We start from the raw sequence: 22,153 nt of genomic DNA, 5'->3' as shown, positions 1-22,153 counted from the left end.
TCCAGCCACAGCTTCAGTGAAGTATATTAATTAGTGCTACATGTTAGGTTAAACACACTTATTTTTAATTCAGCATCTCTAAAGCTTAAGTGCACCTTAATCAAAAGTTAGCTGCATATATCATGTGTCTGCACAGGTCTACTCCACAAACACTAATCAAGGCCAATGGAATATACAAAAATGTATATCTGTACTTTGTTTATGGTTTTCACTTGGTGACCTTTAATCTCGTCACATGATTCTCTGTTTCCAAGTGTATTATTGAAACACATCTGTTTACCGCAGGAAATCAAAGTTTGTAGTTTTGAATCTGATTTTATCTAATAGCTCATCTCTGGCATACCTTCAAAGTCAGAAATGAAGCATTTGAAACGTGGAGGCAGAGAGACTATCCATCCTATGTACACATGGTTAAACTTGACCTTCATAAAGTCAATCTTCTGTACAAACACAACTGCAAGGAGTTTTAGCATTGTATCCTTGGCAGTGTTAACTCTTTGAGGTGAATCTTATACATGTAAAAAAAACATGCATTTTAATTTTTATAATTCTGAAGGGCAACCAAGACATTAAATTGAATTAAAATTCCACTTTTAATAATTTGCAATCAGGCAGGTCATTACTTTGAAAGGGACAAATTACTGTATGTCCTTTCTGTAAAAATCCCTCCTACCTATCTGATCGCTCTGGGTAGCTGTCTAAAAGTTTAGCTGTGATTGTGCAGCATCAGATTTGGTAGCCAGTATACCCAGCAATCCTGGTTTACCCTAGACATGCCAGGAATTAATTAATTCCCACACTCCGCACAGGAGTTATAATACCCAGCACAGCCAATCAAGGTGGCTAAAGATTTTCTTTGCGAAATAAAGAACAAGGAAGATGGTGGCACCCTGTGAGCAATTGGGGAAAAGTGAGTAATGCAGGTTTGGTTCCACTTTAGGACTTTATGGTGACAGACGCCATGCTGGTTTTTGGTGATAAGAGCCTGATGTTAGGAGTATTTAAGGTTCAAAGGCTGACAACAGCTGTGATATTTTCTAACCATAATTGTAAACCCTTTGTGCATCTTAGACTTTTTGGAGTTCCTGCCCCTTTCTGTATTTTAATTCCTTCTTTAAAAGATAAAAAGACTTAATCAGGAGAGTAGCGCTCCCCTTTCTTCCACCCCCTCTAATCCAACTGTCAGGCTGTTACATTTTCCTTACCTTATGAATAAAGATATACTTACCTTACTTTGCCATACTGGCTCCTTGGTTGTTCCACTTCTGATTTCAGGGGATCGATGATCTACAGTCCAGTTATCACCTGTCAACTCTTGCTCATATCATCACTGCTGCATCCTCTTCTTCAGTCAAAATGAACCTGACCACTAAACAACCCATAGAAAGTGTATAGGGACACTCAGGCAGTGACGTGGACATTCAAAATATGCCCCTGTGGGAAGTATACAGATTTAACCCTTATCTAGGGGGTCAGATAGGAGGGAATGGAAGGGGGTGGGTGGGTCATCATAATTCTGGAGATCAGCTTTAAGGGCAAGGATCTCACCAATAGATTCTGGGAGAAATGGTCAGAAGTATTAACTCTCCAGCAACAACCAAAAAAGTAAATATCAGTTTCAGTTGAAATTAACTTTTAACCTGAACTTAGCATTTACTCTTTAACAGAAATCTAGCACAAGCCAATTTTTACCCTTTAAGTACCCCATAAAATATAAACCTAACTCTTAAACCTAATCCTAACTTTTAACACTAAATACATTTTTAAAAGTCCTCAGTTACCAACTTGGTTACTCTTCTTCTCAAAAGTATTAATTCCAAATTTTCAGTATTAATACAAAAACCACGCTCTCTAGTACACTGAACCTCTTCTATCACTGCCCTGTTTTTATGAACAAAATTTGCATTGAATGGATTTCATAAGGCTTTTTAGAAAAGCATTTACTGTGGACCAGTTTGTGTAATTAAATATAGACTAAATTATTGATCTGCTGAGAGGCAACATCGCTTGTTCTAGTCTTTGGCTTCTTCTTTGTACCTATGATTCCACAAAGCATATCAATCACAGCTACATAGGAACAGGTTCTAGATTAGTGCTAATAGTGATCTGGCGACAGTAGAAGTCATACCTCATTTGTGAATGTGTCTTTACCCAAGAATATTGGTCATCGTGTGCACATGTGTTTGGATGGTTCAAATAAGAGATACCAATAGGAGGTATATGAATCAATTCAAATGGATTATTGTACATGGTATTGTAAATGTATTTAAAGCGAAGAGTAAACACATCATTTATTGCAGCTTACCAGCACTTAGATGTGGTGGCTACATTCCTTTTTTTTTTTTTTTTTTTAGGCCAAGTACATTGGCCTTATGTCAGGATTGCAGTGTTACTGTAATTTTCTGTGTACTCTGTCTAATATCTAAAAAAATAGCTTTCCCAGCTATCTTCTGCAAATTACTAAACACTTCCTCTGTGTGTTTTGGAGACATCTAGAGATAACAGCCTAGTTTTGGCCAGGAGATAGACTTTTCAATGACATCTACATGCTCTAGGACACATATGTCAATGGCCCTTACCAGTTTCGTTTTTTTTAAAAACAAAAAACCCTTTTGGCTGGGGCTAATCTGGTAGACTCTCACACTACACAACTGGTATATGTAGATCCAACATATCAAATTGAAAAAAAACTGGAGGCGCAGACAACATATTTGGCATTTGTACATTTGTACAAGCTAACTTAAGCACTATCTGAATCTTTTCCAAACTACAGTTTTTGTTGTTTTTCAACTGTTCATGTTAAGTGGAATTTATTGTTCCTGGAAATGATGATGAACTCACAGTGTAATCTATATTCAATCATACTGATGAAAAGCTATGCATGGGTGGTGTCATGAATCATTACCATCTCTCGGAGTTTAGAAAACTATGCTGAGAAACCTAGGTGAGATCTCATTGATGAACTCCTGCTGGAAATGTTAGTTGATTGGCTACATTTATGTTTAAAAAGTGGTAAAAACCTTTTCATAGTGACCATTTTCTACTAAGGTTGAAAGTTGGGAGAAATACAACAATTTACAATAGTCAGTAGAACAGGTGGTGAGAGAAATCCTTTAATAGGAATGGCTATTCTGGTGACGTCTGTTTAAGAGGGGTTTTACTTTTACTGCTCTCTCACTTGCATCTTTAGGAAGGGAACAGAACTGAAGAGATATATTCTAAACAAAGCACAGACTACAAAAAGTAAACTGACAGGGATTTTATTTTGTTTCCCACAATCTAAAACTAAAAAAATGTATGTTACGCTTCAACATTAAGCCCCACTGTTTCCCTAGGCTTAGTATACAGCATAATTTCTCTTTAGATCCATTCCCCAATTATAATCTAATTTATAGAGATTAAACAGCCATCTGGACTGAATTTTGGGTTCTCAATTGAATGTGGACAGCCTGAACCGCTAAATACTGAAAAAAGTACACAAGTTTGTGTGTATGAGCTATTAAATCTATGAACTTTATCTATTTTATGGTTCACCCCAAACAAAGGCAGAATATTGTACATCAATTACTGACTGGTAAATCAATTGCACCAGGTTAAACAAGGCCAAAATGCTGTAGATCAGTGTACTCTTCTACTAAAACCGACTTCTAAAGGTTTGTTAAAACATAATAAAAACATAAAATAATCCTTTTTTTTTATTATGATGGGCTCATCTATAGCTAAGAATAAATGAACTGAAGCATTTAAAAAAAAACACTGCACCAAAATACCTAAGTGAAAGTTATAGCAGAATAGTTTCATAGGCTTATCTCTTTGATCACCAAATAAATATATAGGACAAACTCTTTGAAAAAACTTAACATTTACTACATATGTTGGCCAATAACATGTACATATGTATATATATATAAATATAATAATATATTATATAAAGCATACATCATAATCATAAAAAAAACAATATTGTTACCAAATGGAAATATCATTTTGCATAAAAAGTGTCTCTTTCACCCTATGGGTTAAATAAAGCTTCTTCTGTGTTCATGTGACCAAAAGTCTAAAAGATTATCCATGAACGTGAGCATTGTAAATATTTTACGCCATTAAAAACCACATATACACTACTGGGCCACTGTTTTCAGTGTATGTTGTTAAATAGGCTAGAGAACAGGCAAATGGCAGGATCTTGATGTCAAGAACAAAAGAAAGCAGAGGTAGCCGGAGAAATAGGCGAAGACGGATACACCATTGTGATGTGAAGGTTTGGTCCAAGTTGCTATCAAATCCCTTTGTGTTATTCCCTGAAACTCATTATGTGTATAAACTGATAGATGATATAGATAGATAGATAGATAGATAGACAGACAGACAGACAGACAGACAGATTGTGTTTTGCTACAAGCGACATACACAGTCATTTTCAGATTTATCAGAAAAATAATTCTTGTTTGCTGTGCATTCTTGATCATGGACAGAAATACACAAGCTGGGGGGGAGGGGGTTCCTTCCAATGGGGAAACTCATTGCTCTATTTATAAAACAGGGAATTTGACATTCCCTTAAACATTCCCCCCATAAAAAACACAGGGGCCTGCCTAATAGATTCCCACCAGGGAATGTTTGAGGGAATGCCAGGTTCCCTGTTTTAGAAATAGAGCCCATTTTACTGCTAATTAACTTGTAAGTGATTTACTTTGTTTTTTATGCTTCTTGTTACTTCCTGTAACAAGAAAGAATTCAAGGGAAATCACCCCTATACGATATATATATATATATATATATATATATTTTCAAGATTTAAAAAAATGCCTTTAATTATACTTTTAAGGACTTTGCATATAAAGTAGTGGTTCTGACATTAACCAAACATTCTGTGGCGAAGAAATATTTACTACCACTGAAAACACATGTACCTGGAAAATCCTCCACGAGAGAACGTGTGGAAATGACAAATTCACTACTTTATAAATAGAGCATTAAGAAACAATAAAGTAATTCAACAACTGACTCATTATTAGCGGGAACTATATTTGTTATCATCTGCTATATATACACAGTAATACACATTTACATAATGGAAGTTAAATTGAGAAGTGTAAATAACTTTTTTATACTTTTATTATTAATAAAATTGTATACTCCTGCTGGTTACTAATATTTGGTACATTTTAGTGTATATATATATATATATATATATACATACAGTATATATATATATATATATATATTAATAAATGTGATATCCACAAGTGCAGAATTGCCTTCATAAAAGAAGACTGAAAACGCAAAGCCTGCTACTGCCAAGCTCCTTTTCAAGAAACTAGTTGCCTGGCTGTTTTGTGGTTAAATATTTCTTGACACACAACATGGAACAAACAGCACAGATCTTCACAAGTTACCTCCTGACAGTCATTGAAGGCAATGGTTTAGCGACAGCCAGGAACCATTTTTAGAGTTAAGGAGAAGTAGCCTATGTATCTCCAATACAAGATTGCTTTCTAACAGAAGTTATGTATAAGCTATTGCTTTCATTTTAAATCCAAAATATTAGGTATTTGTATATAATTTAAATGACCTTTGACATAGTGTGGCAACATTTATGATTTCCATATAAAGGAGCTAGGTGCCTGGCTGTTATGCCATTTCTGTGTTTTCAATGTTCCCAAAATTACTGACCAGGACCACGCATGCAGCAAAGCAAAAAGCCCAATCTGGGTTATTTACCAATTCCAAGGAATGATGAATGTTCACGGCATGAAGATGGAGTGTTTTCTGTCTTCATATTTTTTTTTAATTATAAACACCTGAAAAACAAATTGTGGTTTAAATTATATATGTATTTATTTATCATTAAAATAAACCTTTATATTGGTAATGATCTTATTATCAAATGTGATAAATAATAACACAAACATTTTAAATGCTCAGTAGCTGAAGATTAAAAATCTACTGTATAGTTTAGCCTTCAGGATAACATAGGAAAGCCTGGGGCCATACTGCACAGGAGACAGAAAATAGGATAAGATCTGATTTACGAAAAAATATTCTAATGCACATGGAAATTAGATTCGGCCAAAAATGAATTTTTCTACAATGAGGAGCACTGGAGCTGGCTATATCATGGCAAACGCAATAATTCTTCGGGAAAATCCATATCATCTATGTGATTTCCTTGATTTTGGGCTATGGATGGGGTGACTACTAAGGTTATAGTGTGTCCACAGACACATGACTATTTTTCGATCTAATCATATGGGCAATCTTGAAAAGTATGCAAAAGGATTGAGACCCAAGATTATCAACCTTGTTATATTAGAGAAACCTTTGTAACAACAGATGCACAGACCATATATGTTTTGCTCAGCAAAAAGTGTAAATGTTTTTAGATATATATATATATATATATATATAATATAAACATTTACACTATATATATATATGAAATATCATAATGTATAATATATATATATATTTTTAAGATCCCAAAGGCTTAATTTGGAATACATCTATATAAAAAGCAATGAAAGTAAAAGATAAGATTAAATGGGAAGTGACCATACAAAAAATAAGTATGCTGCAAGCATACTGGCAATGCCAGGAGGCTAGATACCATAGAATTTGATGTGAAAAATAATAATGATGTTTAGTAACAATTGTATAATCTAACGCATTAGAAAAAAAAGTGTACATTTAGATAAGAGAGATTAGAAGGAGCAATAAGTACTGAATATAATATATTGTTATATTAAATTACCAACACATTAGTTGTGTTATTGGTTGTTGATTTTACCATTATTTACAATGAATGAAACTAATAATATTAATCATTACTTGAGTTTATTTGTTATTATTTTATAAAGCGCATATATATATAGATATATATTTGAGTTGCATGGAAAATAAACTGTATCGTTTAAGTAGATTTTAAGATTGGACCTATAGTCTATACCACTCACAATCATGTAATTTAAAATGTTACTATTATATCCTAGATGAATTCCAGATGAATATCATTGTTTGCTAATAGTGAATGGGTAGAATGTGTATTATGGAAAATCTTAAAATGTTAGAAATGTTAATTTATGTTTTTTTTATTATGTTTTAAATAAAATATATGAAGTGTATTAAACACATTTTATTTACATAGATGAAACATTTAGTGGATAGAACACAGGAAGATAGAAACATAATATATGAATTTAATGACTGTACTTCAACAGTTATTAGAACGATGACAAATAAAATACTATTATTATAGGTTTTTTTTCATTTTTTATCATATATGAGTACTGAAGTAATTTTGAATATTATTATTAGTAATTGTAGTAGTAAAAAAACTAGTCATAGTATATATATATATATATATATATATATATATATATATATATATATATATTGTTTTTAATTAAAGTATTTATGTATGTGTTCTATCTGTGAGTTATTTCTCATATTACAAATAACATGTATTTTATATATTATTGAAAACAAAAATAAGTTCCTGTAATGATTTTTCCACTTGTACCCAACTAGTTATCATCTACCCTAAAAATAAAAATGACAAAAAAACGAATTTATAAGATAATGTTATAATTGACATTATCATTTACATAAAAAATCTGTTTCTCTGCAAAACCAATAGCAAACACTAGCATTTTTTTTATAAATCAAAATATTTAAAGCATCCTGTTCAATACGTTTATTATACTGGGTAAGACCTATTGGCCCCTGGAAAAAAAAACAAGATTTTTTGCTCTATATGAATAGATCTATATCTACTGCTGGTGCATGCATAATTAAAATAGTGACAATTTATAAAGACAGCAGTAAACTGACAGTCATTATAGTTAATTGAATGATAAAAGGTAAACATGTACCTAGTGCAATTTGAAAATATTGATGTGGTGGAGCTCAAATATTTTACAAAATTATATAATTTAAAAGTACATTATGTTACCTAGCACAAATGAAAATATACTGAAAATGTTCCTATTTAATTAGAATTGTTTTCCTTACCTGATCTATAATTTTCCGCTCTTCAAAACACTCAAACAGCTGTATTTACTCTATTCCACTATTTCTGTGTTTTCTTCTTTGCAAGACATTTAATACCTTCTCAAAAGCAGAATTCTTTCCCAGTTCATCATGACAACTTGCAGCATCCATCATCTGAGGGTTCTGAAAAGCAGAGAGACAAGAAAAGGGAGGGGTGGAAGATAAAGGAGGGCTGGTCAAATATTCTCTTGTGGGAAACAGATAGTTAATCAAAATGATCACTTATTGCTTATTAACTATCAATCGATATTGTTTTAGTAATAAAAACTGTAATAACTGTAAAAACTGATTATTATATTATAAGGCAATAGAAACACAAACAAAAATGTTACAGAACTGTAAACCATGTCATTTTAAATGACCACAAAGACTATCGTTCAAATTTCCTTTTTTTTTAATTAAATTGCACCCATTAGTGTTTTAAGGATCGCTGGAAGGAACCACCGTGCTTGGTGGGGGACTAGTAGTCCTACTCTCTGAAATAGGTGTTTTGTGAAGAAGATTGCATTCTATGCACCATGGCTCTTAAAAAGAGCAAAGACTGGTGCTGTGGAAGGTAGGACAGATCAGTATACCATCTTTTATTTACAAAAATCCTTCTTTTTACCTTTTGCATCAAGATCAAAGCTACACTCTCAGTACACAGCTAAATACACAAGTAAAAAAACAAATAAAGGAATTGTTTACCTTCTATAATAAAACATTATTATTTTAAACTTATGGCAACCCTACCATACAGTATAGCCAATTCAGCTCATCCCATGGCCGCTCTACAGACTACACTGCAGTTTAAAACTACAGCCTGGTTTACAATCCACTCCATTCTGTTGAGAACTTGCTTTCTGCTCCTAGAAGGATCTCAGTATTAGACATACAGTAGTTTGCAATGTTGTGCAGCCTAGTTGGTTTCCAGTGCTGTGCCTTTTTCTCACAGTTCTAGTGAAGATCCTGAAATGTTCACCATTAGATGTTCAAGTAGAAATTCTACATGCAAATTATACTCAAATCAAACTTGATCAAACTGTGCGCAAAAAAATAACTTAACATTGATAATTTCACTGGATTCATATTTTAGAGATACATCCAGGCATGCAGCCTTGGGGGCATGAAAAAGAATACTGTGCAGGAGTTACATCATACCTGCCTTGCCATCGAAGATGGCTAAATATCTGGAACCCAGGGCAGGACAAGGTAAAGATATAGGCTCCTGTGTCAGACAAGCACAAGGAAATGTAATTAAAATCTTTGATGAGAACTTATTTTTTTCCAGAAGGAACATTGTCTGCCCCTTCTGCAATAAAGACCTGCCTGATAGCAATTTTTAAGTTTTTCACTTTAGTTCAGCTTTAGCTCTGACAGCACAATACTGAAGTTGGAGTGCAGAAATGTGTCATTTCAGTTCCTAGAAAAATAAATAGTGAGCAACATCTAAGCAAAAATCAGTCAAAATCATAACATGGAAGGTAGAAGGACTATGAGAGGAAAAAAATGTTTGAGATTTAATATTGAGCATTACGCTATACATTAAGGTGTGTATTGCCCAATCCAGCTGAATTAGAAATTCATAATTATTGCACCAGTAATCCACTGCTGGCTAACTTTCTCTGTGAGGAGGAACATGGATGAGACTTGGATCTAAAACATAACCAATACCCACAAATCTCTCACTTCAGGAAATTCACAATGATTAGAAAAGCAGACTGATCACAAAAATTTTTACTTTAGATTAAAGGTTAGACAAATCTTTTATGTAAAGTGAAATTTAAGTTCTTTTTTTTTCTTGTTAAGACATTTTTTTTAAAAAAAGGAGGAAGCCCTCCTCTTCTGAATGGGAGTGCCATGGATCCCAGAAAGGTTCTGGATGGTCTTTCTGTGCATGCCAGAAGGTTGAGCTTTTTCTAGCAATGGAAAAAAAATAATGCACAATCACAGTAAGATCAGCACTCTTTTCTGGGCTTACAAAGATTCTTCATGGATTTTTTTGCTGCATTATTAGCAAGTGCTATGACTGGGTTATACTACAATTTACCTCACTGCACTCTCCTAATTATGTTTTTTTCCCTTTCAAAATTTGTGGACAGTAAATTCAGCTGATTTGAACTTGGAAATGTGGCACATGAACTTCAGGAGATGCTTTGTGCTGTTTGTATATGGCAGTTAAATGCTGCACACTTAGCCAGGGCAATCAAGCTACATTCTTCATCAATCAGCGGGTTCTCTATGTGGGGTAGTATAGGAACCCACTGTACTCTCTTACTGATAAACTGTTTTTTTCCCAGTCTTCAATTCCCTTTTGTTTCTCATGGCTCTCTGAGCGTTCTCATGGTAGTAGTGTCCCTGTGTAAATATGGAGAGGACTGATTTGAAGAGGGATCAATTTAGGCAGATGCTGTCAAGTCAAAAGGCTTTCCATATCGTCTAGCGGATAGGATTCCTGTTTTTTTACCCAGGGGCCCCGGGCTTGACTCCCGGTATGGGAATTGCATGTTTTTCCAGAATTCTCATTTAATTCTTGTCACAGAATCTTAATATCAAGTATCGACAGAGCCATCACAACTAAGATTACCTTGACTCTAATTGGAGAACTCCTAATACCATTTTATTAATTCTGCCTGCCACCCTGTCGAGAGGGCTGCACAAGAAGCATCTAGTAGCGTTGAGCCTCACATAATAGTGCAATGCTCCCTTCATCAGCATGATCCATCACTAGCAATAGTAGTAGGAGCGCTAGAAAAAAATCTCCCGTCCAGCTCTCACCTGTTCAGGTGACCACAGCAAGAGGCTCAGAGCCATTTACCAGTTTAGGACAGTTTGTGGAACATTTCATGGAGTGTCAGATAAAAAGGATGAGGGCCATCGCAACCAATGGATAACACATCTGACTACAGATCAGAAGAGTGGCTCGCTTGCTGCTGTGGTTAGTACTCTGCGTTGTGGCCGCAGCAACCCATGTTTGAATCTGGGTCACGGCTACTTTATGCACCCTTAAAGATGGTTCTCTTTTGTACCGCTTCCATCTTGGGAATGTGGAGTGCTGAACATGCTTAGTGCAGGAACCCCTTCAAGACTTGTTGTTGGCAACATCAGCTGGATGATGGCTTCCCACTGTGCTGCATCCCCCTCTACCACCCCAGCGACAGCGAGGTCAATGAGGCCTTTCAGGGTAAGCTTAAAAAGAGGGTAACGGTGGTTCTCTATCATACAAGCTTCCATCTTGGGAACCTGGACTGACGAACATGGTCAGTGGAGGAACCCTTTCAAGACTTCAGCTTGATGATGGCTACCCATGGTGCCCAATCCCCCTCAACCTACCCAGTGACCCCAGAGGTCAACGACACCCTAGAGAAAAAAGCTTAAACAGTGGGAAGAAACCTTTGAGTGGAACACGAAACCTGAGCTAGACTCACAAGGGTCGCTTTTGCGCACACAAACGTGGCCAAGCTATGGGAGGGCCAGCGTCTTCCATTTGTAATATTCTTCACAGTTCTCTGAACGTTCTCATGGTAGTAGTGTCCCTGTGTAGATATGGAAAAGACTTAATTTGAAGGAATTTGAGGGATCAATTTAATCAGGTGCTGCCAAAGCAGCGGGCTTCCCATATGGTCTACCGGTTAGGATTCTTGGTTCTCGCCCGGGTTCTACTCTCGGTATGGCAATTGCATGTTTTCCCCCTCTGCTCATTTTAATCTTGTCATGGTAACCTAATATCAAGTATCAGCAGAGCCATTACACCTAAAGATACCTTGACTTCTAATACCATTTTGCTATTTCTGCTTGCCTCCCTGTCGAGCGGGCCGCACAAGAAGTAGTATCGTTGAGCCTCACATGATGGTAGGTTTGTCTCCTACTAGGGATGAGCGAGAAAGTCTCTGACAGTCTCACAAAAATTTCCTTGAACTTCCGGTGGGTTCGGCGAATCGATTTTGCAAATTACATTAAAGTCAATGGGCCAACTTTAAACATAATTAGCAAAACCCCTATACATGTTAGAAACACCAAATTTGCTATGTAAGTGTAAGAGAACAGTAGCAACAAGGAAAAAATACAGTTAAAAAAGACCTTGTCAGAAAATGGCAGGCAAAGTGACAGCAGGCAAATAGGATTTTTGCATGGTGGACAGCTTCCAGAAGGCAGCATAAACATTAGGATATTGAGAAAGGGTGAATTCAACCCACTAGCAACAGTTTCTGCCGTCAAAACAGCAGGAAAACAAATTGCTATTTAATGTACGTACCCCTTTTGATTTACATGTTGCATAATTTGTTTACACTATAATAATAATAATTGCTAGGTGGCATCATGACCTGGATGACATGTGTTAGGAATGCCACCCATAAAGTTGTGGACAAGTAATACGGTGACATTAGACAAAAGGGTGGAGGACCAGAGACAGAGCTTGGGTCAGGGAGAGCAGTAGCAGTGTGTGGCCCCTGGTCAGCTATCACCAGGGAGACCGCATTGGTAAGAATCATGGAGAGCTGGGTGTAGTGCATCGTCACTGCCACCCAGAAGTGTACAATTTTAGTGAATGAAGTACTATCAGCCTTCAGAAAGGAGAGCTCTGTTTGAGGGAACCTTGATGGTGATTAACCGGGAGATCACACACACATATATTGGTTAACTGGTAAATGTCCCTTTTAGTTTATTTGCAGAAAAGTTAGTGGTAAAGGTCCAATGACCTTGTGGATAAACAGTAGAGGCAAATGTCCATTGACTGGGCAAATAACAATGCTGGTATATGTCCAATGAGTTTGCCGATAACAGTGGTGATATTAGATTGCAGACAAACCTTGGAGTCATACACAGATGATCAGATGGAGAATGGAGGATGCATGAGTAGCCAGGAGCAGGAACCAAGAATCAGGAGCAGGACCAAGGAGCAGGAACCAGGAATCAGGAAGTTGTCACGATCAATCCGCACTGGAAGGAAATCATGGGGCCTTTATATATTGCGGTCCTAGTCTCTGATTGGAGCTCGCACTGGGCATGTACAGAGTAAGGATACACACTGAGCATGTGCGAAGTGCGGTGCAAACTGAGCATGTGCAATAAGCTTCATCTAGACATAGATTTGCGACAGTGCCCCTCCCCCAAGGGAGGCTTCTGGACCCCCTCTGGACTTGGTTTCTCTGGATGCTGCTGGTGAAAGTCATTCACCAACTGGGTGGCATGTACTGATGTTGCAGGTTCCCATGAGCTCACCTCTAGGGTAAACCCTTTCCATTTGAAGGTATTGTCTTCTTCGAGAGTCCAGTATTCTGTCTACCTCAAATTCCTCTTCTCCATCCACGAAAATGGGTGGAGGTTCTGCCGTTTGGACTCTGCCCGGGTTCACCCTCTTTGGCAGAGAGACATGAAAAACGGGGTGCACTTTCATTGTGCGTGGAAGAAGTAATTGATAGGCCACTGGGTTCATCTGCTTCGTGATAGAAAATGGACCAACGAATTTCGGACCCAACTTCTTGGAGGGGCAATGTAACTGAAGGTGGGCACTAGAGAGCCAGACTTTATCCCCGATCTTGAAATTAGGGTAAGGTCGCCAATGTTTGTGTGCATTCTTCTTGTGCTGTTCTTGTGCCAGTTTTAAGTTCTGCTGAAGTTCCTGATGAACATGCTTCAGTTCTGAAGTAAACTCTTATACTGCTGGAACAGACTAGGCGTTAGGTCAGGAAAGATGTTTGGGTGATACCCGAAATTGGCGAAGAAGGGAGACATCTTGGTAGAGGTGCGCAGTGCATTGTTAAGAGCAAATTCAGCTAAAGGTATCAGATGCACCCAATCGTCTTGAAGAGATGACCAGAAGCAAGGAAGGTACTGTTCCAGTACCTGATTATTGCGCTCTGTTTGGCCATTGGATTGAGGATGATTGGCCGATGAGAATGCCACATCAATCTGGAGACTTTTGCACAGTTGAACCCAGAATTTATCCGTAAATTGTGACCCTGTTTTCTGAAACGATCAACCACCACTAAGATGGTGGTTAATACCTCCAATGGGGGAAGTTCTACTATGAAGTCCATAGAGATGTTATCCCAAGGTCGGTCGGGTATTGGTAGAAGTCTCAGAAGCCCCTTGCGTAGTGCTGTTTGAACTTTGCTTCTAGCACAGACTTCACATCCTTTGACAAACTCGGTACAGTCTTTGTTTAAAGAAGGCCACCAGAACATGCGGGGTGTTAGTTCAAGGGGTCCTTAAGGGAACTGGAACAAAAATCTTTCCTTGATGTAACAGAAAACCTGCTTATTGAGTCAAGAGTTCCTCTCTATCAGGAGAAAGTGTCTTGGAAGTTTCTTTGATTTGGTTCAGTAATTGTGTCTCTATTAGGAGAAAGTGGCTATCTGAAAGGATCCGTTTTCCATGTTCAGGCGACTCAGCCCTGTAATGAATCCCAGACAAGTCATCTGGTTTCCTATTCTTTGAGCCTGGTCAGTATGATATGCGAAAATAGAACCGTGTGAAAAAGAGGGACCAACGGGCCTGACAAGGCCGAAGACGCTTGGCAGCCCGTAAATACTCCAGATTCTTATGATTGGTCCATATCAAAATTGGGTGAGGACCCCCCTCCAGGAGATATCTCCACTCCTCCAGGGCTAATTTAATTGCAGGTAGCTCTCTGTCCCCCACATCGTAATTGCACTCGGAAGACAATAATTTGTTAGAGAAAAAGGCTGGAGAATGCAGTATTTGCTTCTCACCTTGTCTCTGAGCTTGCTTGGACGCATCCACTTCCAACATGTAAGGCAAGTTAGGGTCTGGATGTGCCAACACAGGAGCGGTGGTAAATTGTGTCTTCAGATGATGGAATGCCTCCTGGGTGTTATCGTTCCATTGCAAAATCTTCTGTTTCCGAGTTAAATCGGTCAAAGGTTGAATGATGCAAGAAAAATCTTGAATGAATTTCCGAGCCAAGCCTAGGAATCTCTGGACCTCCTTGCGAGATGATGGGATGGTTGAGGACAGCCGAAACCTTACTTTGGTTCATGACGGTGCCTTGAGCCAAGATATCCAAGCCTAGGAAGTGTACATGATTCCTCTCAAATTCACATTTTTCAATCTTCGCGAAAAGATAATTCTGCCGGAGTTGAGTAAGGACCTCTTTTACTTGTTCACGATGCTCCTCGAGGGAATAGGTCAGAAAAAGATCAGAATATCGTCCAGATAGACCACAACATATATGTCCAGTATGTCTTTGAAAATGTCATTAACAAAACTTTGAAAGGTCGCTGGGGCATTACACAGCGCAAAGGGCATTACTAGATACTAGATACTAGATCCAACTTGGTAAATATTCTTGCTAAATGGAGCTTTTGGAATGGTTCAGATATCAGAGGAAGTAGGTATCGGTTTATGATGGTTATCTGGTTCAGAGAGCGATAATTGACACATGGTCTCAGGGAACTGTCCTTTTTTTCGACAAAGAAGATACCTGCTCCGGCTGGTGAACGTAAAGGTCGAATGAATCTCTTGGCGAGGCTTTCTTCAATGTAGGTTTTTAGTGCAAGGAGTTCTGGATCGGAGAGTGGGAAAATATGGCCATAGGGGATAGTAGACCCTGGCAATAAATCGATGGGGCAGTCATATGACCTATGAGGGGGCAAGGTATCGGCTCCTTTTGGATCGAAGACATCCAAGAATTCTCTGTACAACTCTGGGAGTAATGCTTCCTGTTCCAAAGACAGGGTGGCCATGACTAAGGATTCTTTGGTCTCCCGGAAATAGTTCTGCTGGCAAAACATGGAAGAAAAAGAAATGGTACTCCTAGACCAGTAGATGTCGGGATCATGGATCTGCAGCCAAGATAGTCCCCAAAAAAATATATAATATTGGTGAGGGTAGCAAGTCAAAGGATAAGTGCTCATGATGCCCCGAAGGGGTATGTACCTCCATTGGAGTGGTACAAGTGGTAATTTGCCCAGTACAGGGAGTGGAACTGTTGGCCAATTCAATAGCAATGGGAAGGTTTCTTTCTTGAACTGGGATTCTTTGAGCGTGGTCAAATTGTATGTCCATGAAACAGTGAGTTGCACTGGAATCAATAATTGCGTTGGTCTCAGCGAGGCCTTCTGGCCACTGACGGATAAGAGAGATGGATATAAACATCTTTCCCACAGTCATTAAAGGGTGGCATATATGGGTCTGTACATGAGACTTACCCACTGGGCGAAGTGGGCAGTTCAGGCGAAAGTGATTTCCTTTGATACGAATTTATTCACGGGCGGATCGCGTAAAAAAACGGCTATTTCCGGGCTGCAGAGAGCCTTGATAGTGGTGTAGAACACTGTGCCTTGCAGTAACACGCATAGGGAGTCTGCTGTGGTAGTGAAATAATACTGTGAGTCAGTATGACATGCAGATGACAGGCGTTGCTATTAGAATCACTGCACACTTCACTTATTTGGGCAGTCACAGGGCCAAACTGACTCAAGTATGAACTCAGCCTTACAAGTCCATGTTAGCGTCAAGAAGAAGTGCACTCCTTTTACACCCTCGTCAGCTGATTCCACATAGATATCTACAGAACCTGTCCTATTAACTGTTTATACAAGTAGAGCCCCCCCCCGACGGGAGGGTGACTGAGGTGGCAGCAGCAGCAGCATCAGGCGGAGGCCACAGAGTGGCACAATGACAGAGTGTGGAGGTGGCAGCAGAATCAGGAGGCCACAGAGTGGCACAATGACCGAGTGTGGAGTTGGCAACAGCATCAGGAGGCTACAGAGTGGCACAATGACAGAGTCCGGAGGTGGCGGCAGCAGCAACATCAGGCGGAGACTACAGATTGGCACAATGACAGAGTCTGGAGGTGGCGGCAGCAGCAGCATCAGGTGGAGACCACAGAGTGGCACAATAACAGAGTCTGGAGGTGGCGGCAGCATCAGGAGGCTACAGAGTGGCACAATGACAGAGTCTAGAGGTGGCGGCAGCATCAGGAGGATACCACAGAGTGGCAAGGTGACATAGTGTGGAGATGGCAGCAGCAGCAGCATCAGGAGACCACAGAGTGGCAAGCTGACATAGTGTGGAGATGGCAGCAGCAGCAGCATCAGGAGACCACAGAGTGGCAAGGTGACATAGTGTGGAGATGGCAACAGCATCAGCAGACAACAAAGTGACCCGGTGACAAAGTAGGGAGGTGGGTGGCAATACCAGTACCCGCTGATGAAACTGGGTGAAAGAAGGAGCACTTGGCATCTGATGTGTGGCATCAGGCGGGTGGCAGCATCAGAGTAGTAGCTGAGGCAGGTAGCCAGAAGAAACCGGTCTCTTTTGTCAAGGTTTGGGTCAGGCGGCATGGATCATCTAATCAGATGCATCAGGCATTGGTGGGTGGAAATCCTGGCTGATCTACGCCTGATTTATCATGACAAAGGTCAGTCCCTCCACATTTTGGGTGGACAGGTGAGTTCTTCTTGGGGTAACTATGGCCCCCGCTGCACTAAACACCCACTCTGCAAGCGACTTGGAGGGACTCCCTGCTTCCATCTTCACTGCATACTGCCACGGTGTGTCTGGGTCCTCTGCTTCGTCTTCCTCATCTCCCTCTTGCTCCTCTGGCTGCTCCTGCTCCTCCTCTCCTGTCACCTGAGTAGAAAAACCACCAATTTCGCTATACATTGCCTTTGCTCCAATGTCCTCCTCCTCTTCCAGTTCAGCCCACGCAGGGCTCATGTGGCCATGAGATCTAGGCGCCACGTCTCCAGTTCCCTGACCAGCCAGATTTACCAGCATCTGTTCCAGGACATGAAGTAATGGAATGACGTTGTTCATCCCGTAGTCCTGGCGACTGACAAATAATGTGGCCTCCTCAAAGGGCCTCAATAAACAGCAGGTGTAACATGTGAGCTGCCACTGGCTGACATCAAAGTTACACATGGGAGTACTCCTATCCGCTTGGAACATCAAGAATTCGTTGATAGCCTTTCTCTGTTCTTATAGTCGGTCCAACATATGGAGGGTGCAATTCCAACGGCTGGAAACGTCACATATCAGCCTATGTTGGGGGATCCCGCTGCAGCTCAAGGAGGGTGTGCTTTGCGGTGTATGAATGGCTGAAGTGCATGCAAAGTTTCCTGGCCATTTTTATGAAGTCTTGCAGATGGGTTGAAGACTTTTGAAGACTTGCATGCAAAGTTTCCTGGCCATTTTTATGAAGTCTTGCAGATGGGTTGAAGACTTCAGGAACCGCTTGACAACTAGATTGAAGACGTGTGCCATGCAGGGTTCATGGCTCAGCAGTTATTGATGCAACGTTCTTCCCATTGTTGGTCACCATGGTTCTGATTTTGAGTTGTTGAGGAGAAAGCCATGATTTGATTTCTTGATGATTCACACGGAGCAGTTCCTCCCCTGTGTGACTCCGTTCCCCCGGCAACCCAGGTGCAGAACAGCATGACAACGCCGTGCCCTGCACATGTGGTATGTGCACTGGAGGGGCACTGTGAATTGTCCCTGCAGTGGAGGCTGAGGACACGGTGGAAGATGAGGAGGCAGAGGGGGACGTTGTCGCAGGACCAGTAGCGTAAGAATGTGGAGGCTGTGGAGGTAGTGAATGGAGTACTGACAAACAGCAGCAGCAACAGCATCAGGAGGAGGCGGTGGGTCCTGAGACGGAGCGTGACGTGCATTGGTAACTGACATCTAGAGGTGGGTGTAGTGCATCGTCAATGACAAACAGAAGTGTGTAAAACAATTTTTGTGAATGGAGTACTGGCAGGCGGCAGCAGCAACAGCAAGAGGAGGAGGCGGTGGACCCTGAGACGGAACATGGACAGCACTGGTAACTGGCATCCAGAGCTGGGTGTAGTGCATCATCAATGCTCACTTGAACCCATAATATTGGACTGCTTCTCTTGGACTTCATTTTGCCACATTGTTTATTGTACGCATATGGTTCCCAATTATCTGTAAAATGTATTATTCATCCTGCTCTCTCTTTGTTGACACTACTCCCTGCACTCCCCAGTCTGATAACTCATTGTCTCTCTGCTACTCTCTGATACTCTCTGGTGACATCTCACCCAACCCTGGTCCCCCACACAATTTGCAATCCCTATTTATTGTACAGCGCTGCGTAATATGTTGGCGCTATATAAATCCTGTTTAATAATAATAATAATAATAATAATATTAATACCAACTTGAAGTGTGTAATGCAAATATTGGAAATTTGTAATTAAACATAGAAGGGCCAGACCAAGATGTTTTGTGAGCCAGCACTGTTGCTGTGGTCTGTGGTGCTGGAAACGTTAGGAAGTTAAATGATATTGCTAGTTTTATCATGAAGTGGATGACATGAATGCCAACCCTTAATCTTACAATACTGATGAAGGTGGTGGTACCTATCAGTGTGGCAGTACTGGGGGTTTTCATCTGCAGTTTGTTGGCCCCCCAGAAGCAGCACAAATGAAAAGTAAATTGCTAGCTAGCACAATGGCAGGCATGACACCTGTAAGAATGCTGCCCCTGGATGTTGTGATAACTAGCGGAAAAATTCAACTAAGGCAGGCTCAGCTGACAGGGTGTTTGGTGATAGGCAGCCACAGACGCAGCACAGGAGCGGTGTGGGTTCACAGAGGCATCTTGGTTGGCCTAGTGAGTCCTTCTCTGCATGATTGCAAAGTCATATAAATGTAGATAGTACATCAAAATGACTTAGAATCAGAGTCATATAAATGTAGATAAGGTATCCAAAACAATAACATAAAACTGTAACAATAAATATGGTACCAGTGTTGTTTATGTGTTAGTCAATCAGTGACATCTGCAGTGGGGATATGATAGTTGTTAGTAACCCACCTGCTGTCGACAACACCACCACCAGCCTGAAAAGAGCCAACGTATTCATGCACCATACGCTTCATCCGTTCTTGATGGTTATACCCCTGTACTTCACTTGGTTGAGGTGGCCGCATCAGGTTTCATCAGGCATCCAGAAAATCCCCCCGGCCTGCTGCCACTGCTGCTGATGCTGCTGCTGCTGCCGCCGCTACAGGGGGATACGGTGGAGGCGTAGTCTGCCTGAGCTCCCTGTGTGGAATGTGGTGTGCAGAACGCTTCACACAGCTGGTCGCATAGTATTCTGCTCAGGTGGGTCAACTTTTCTTCCTCTTGCGCCGGGTTGGGTAAAAACTGTGACATTTTGGGCCTGATTTATTAAAGCTCTCCAAGGCTGGAGAGAATACACTTTTACCAGTGAAGCAGGAATGTTGTACCCAAATGTGATCTGGCCTGTCCTCTGTGAATCTGCCTGTGGCACAGGATGCAGATTGCTACGCGCACCCGTCATCGTCTTTCAGCGTGAAAAAGGACCACACTAGAGAGGTGCATGTAACCACTCTTTGCCATTCTTTGTCTGCCTGTGCGTCTGCTCCATCTCCACGTTTCACCACATTGGGCTTCCTCAGGGATGGATTAATGCGTGCTTAACGGTCTACATATATGGAGATACAAGATGTCATGGATATAAAACATAATAAAATCTAAATCAAAATAAATGTATTCATAAAATAGTACATCAAAACGACTTAGAATCAGAGTCATATAAATGTAGACAAACACATATTTAAATGTACGTATTCAAGGGATATTTTCTAAGATTGTACAGCTGTAGAATAAGGGATACATATGTATTTTATTTACGTACCCGTAGTTAGGAGAAAGTCGCGCATGGGGGGGGGGGTATATGTAGAGTCCCTGCTGGTAATATTGCTAAATGTAAACTATAAGATGTGATTAGGTATACTGGTATAGAAAGAGGATTAATATTTATTAAGTAAAGGTTGGTATATATATACATACCCAATATTGGCTATAGCAATTTAGTCTTTTCCAAGATGTATTAATGTGCTTGTCAGAACATCGGATTGAAAATGATTGGAATCTCTTAGCAGGTTATAAAAGGTATATATATGCCTGCTATATGGTATGGATAGTGATCTTTACATCCATCAGCAAATGTTGCTAGGATTTAGGGTGTCTTCCTTCAGCGTAAGAGTTTTTAGGGGTACCTTATGGTAGTTTGGGTGGGTAAGGTATACCCTATCCTCCTAGAAGCAGAGGAGGACATGGGTAGTAAGTGTATTCTATGGGCAAATATCAATTGAGTGATTTTTACAGAATAAAACTGGTTTACCTTAAGAGTTTAGGTTTGCAGGGTCAGTTGTAGAAATCAAAAGTAGGTATGATGGGATGATATCTTCCTACAAATAAAGCATGGTATGGGTTGTAGATAGAATATATCTAGGGTTATCAATCAGTTTGCTGAGTGTGTGACAAAGTAGTAGAAGTTTACCTTGCAGATAAAAGTTTTGGAGGTCAGCAGCTTTGAGATGTGAGATGCAGTATCCTGCTTACAGGGGCCAGCATGTGGGGATGAAGAGGTGTAGCAGCCTGTAAGGCTGTTAAGATGGAATTGCGCCAGAAGTGGTGTCTTTATAAGCACGTGGGAGGAGGAGGGAGTGTGTCTGCGTGGTGGGCATATCCCTGAGGAAACCCAACGTGGCGAAACATGGCGGATTATTGCGTGCCACGGCGCGGTCATATGAACGGTTATACTGTTATGTTAAAAACCTTTTATTGTTATTTTGCATTGTATAATATGTACTTATATAATGTCTTGTGAAACGTCAACAGGACAGAAAAAAACACTATTTGTTTTTGTGTATTAGATGGTCTATGTATAAAATATTCCATCAATACACCACTGTTTGCATGAAAATTTCTGAGCCTTAAACCTCCTTCTTTTCTCCATCCACTTACTTTTTTGATAGCAAGTGATATCGGAATAAAATATCTGCTTTTTTGATTAGAGGAATACAGAAATTTTTCTGGCTTTTTTGATAGATAGCAAGTGCTATCAGAATAAAATATCTGTATTTTTTGTGAGAAATACAGACATTTTTCTGGCACTTTTGATAGATAGCAAATGGGACCAGAATGAAATATCTGTATTTTCCGGTTCGAATCCGGGTCACGGCAACTTTATGTCCCTGCAACGGTGGTTCTCTATCATAGAAAGGACTGATTTGAAGAGTGATCGATTTTATCAGGCTCATGCATAGCAAAAGGCTTCCCATATGGTCTAGCGGTTAGGATTCCTGGTTTT

The 22,153-nt window shown here is 39.9% G+C and overlaps 1 protein-coding gene across 1 annotated transcript in view; it reads right to left on the bottom strand.

Moving 5' to 3' along the window:
* LOC140322979 (LIM homeobox transcription factor 1-alpha-like) overlaps positions 1-8,150 on the bottom strand; it is a 31,056-nt gene extending 22,906 nt beyond the window's left edge. Inside the window, exons 1-2 of the mRNA XM_072399661.1 lie at positions 8,014-8,150; positions 5,725-5,804 (exon numbers count right to left, since the gene is read on the bottom strand). Of these exons, the coding sequence (XP_072255762.1) occupies positions 5,725-5,782 (58 nt within the window). The 5' untranslated portion in view covers positions 5,783-5,804; positions 8,014-8,150. The remainder of the gene's footprint in view (positions 1-5,724; positions 5,805-8,013) is intronic.
* Between the last annotated feature and the right edge of the window lie 14,003 nt (positions 8,151-22,153).

Source organism: Pyxicephalus adspersus, chromosome 2 (assembly GCF_032062135.1).
Source record: "Pyxicephalus adspersus chromosome 2, UCB_Pads_2.0, whole genome shotgun sequence".
Classification (NCBI taxonomy): Eukaryota; Metazoa; Chordata; class Amphibia; order Anura; family Pyxicephalidae; genus Pyxicephalus; species Pyxicephalus adspersus.
The sequence above is the reverse complement of the archived record's forward strand: the minus strand, read 5'-3'. Positions and strand labels throughout refer to the sequence as shown.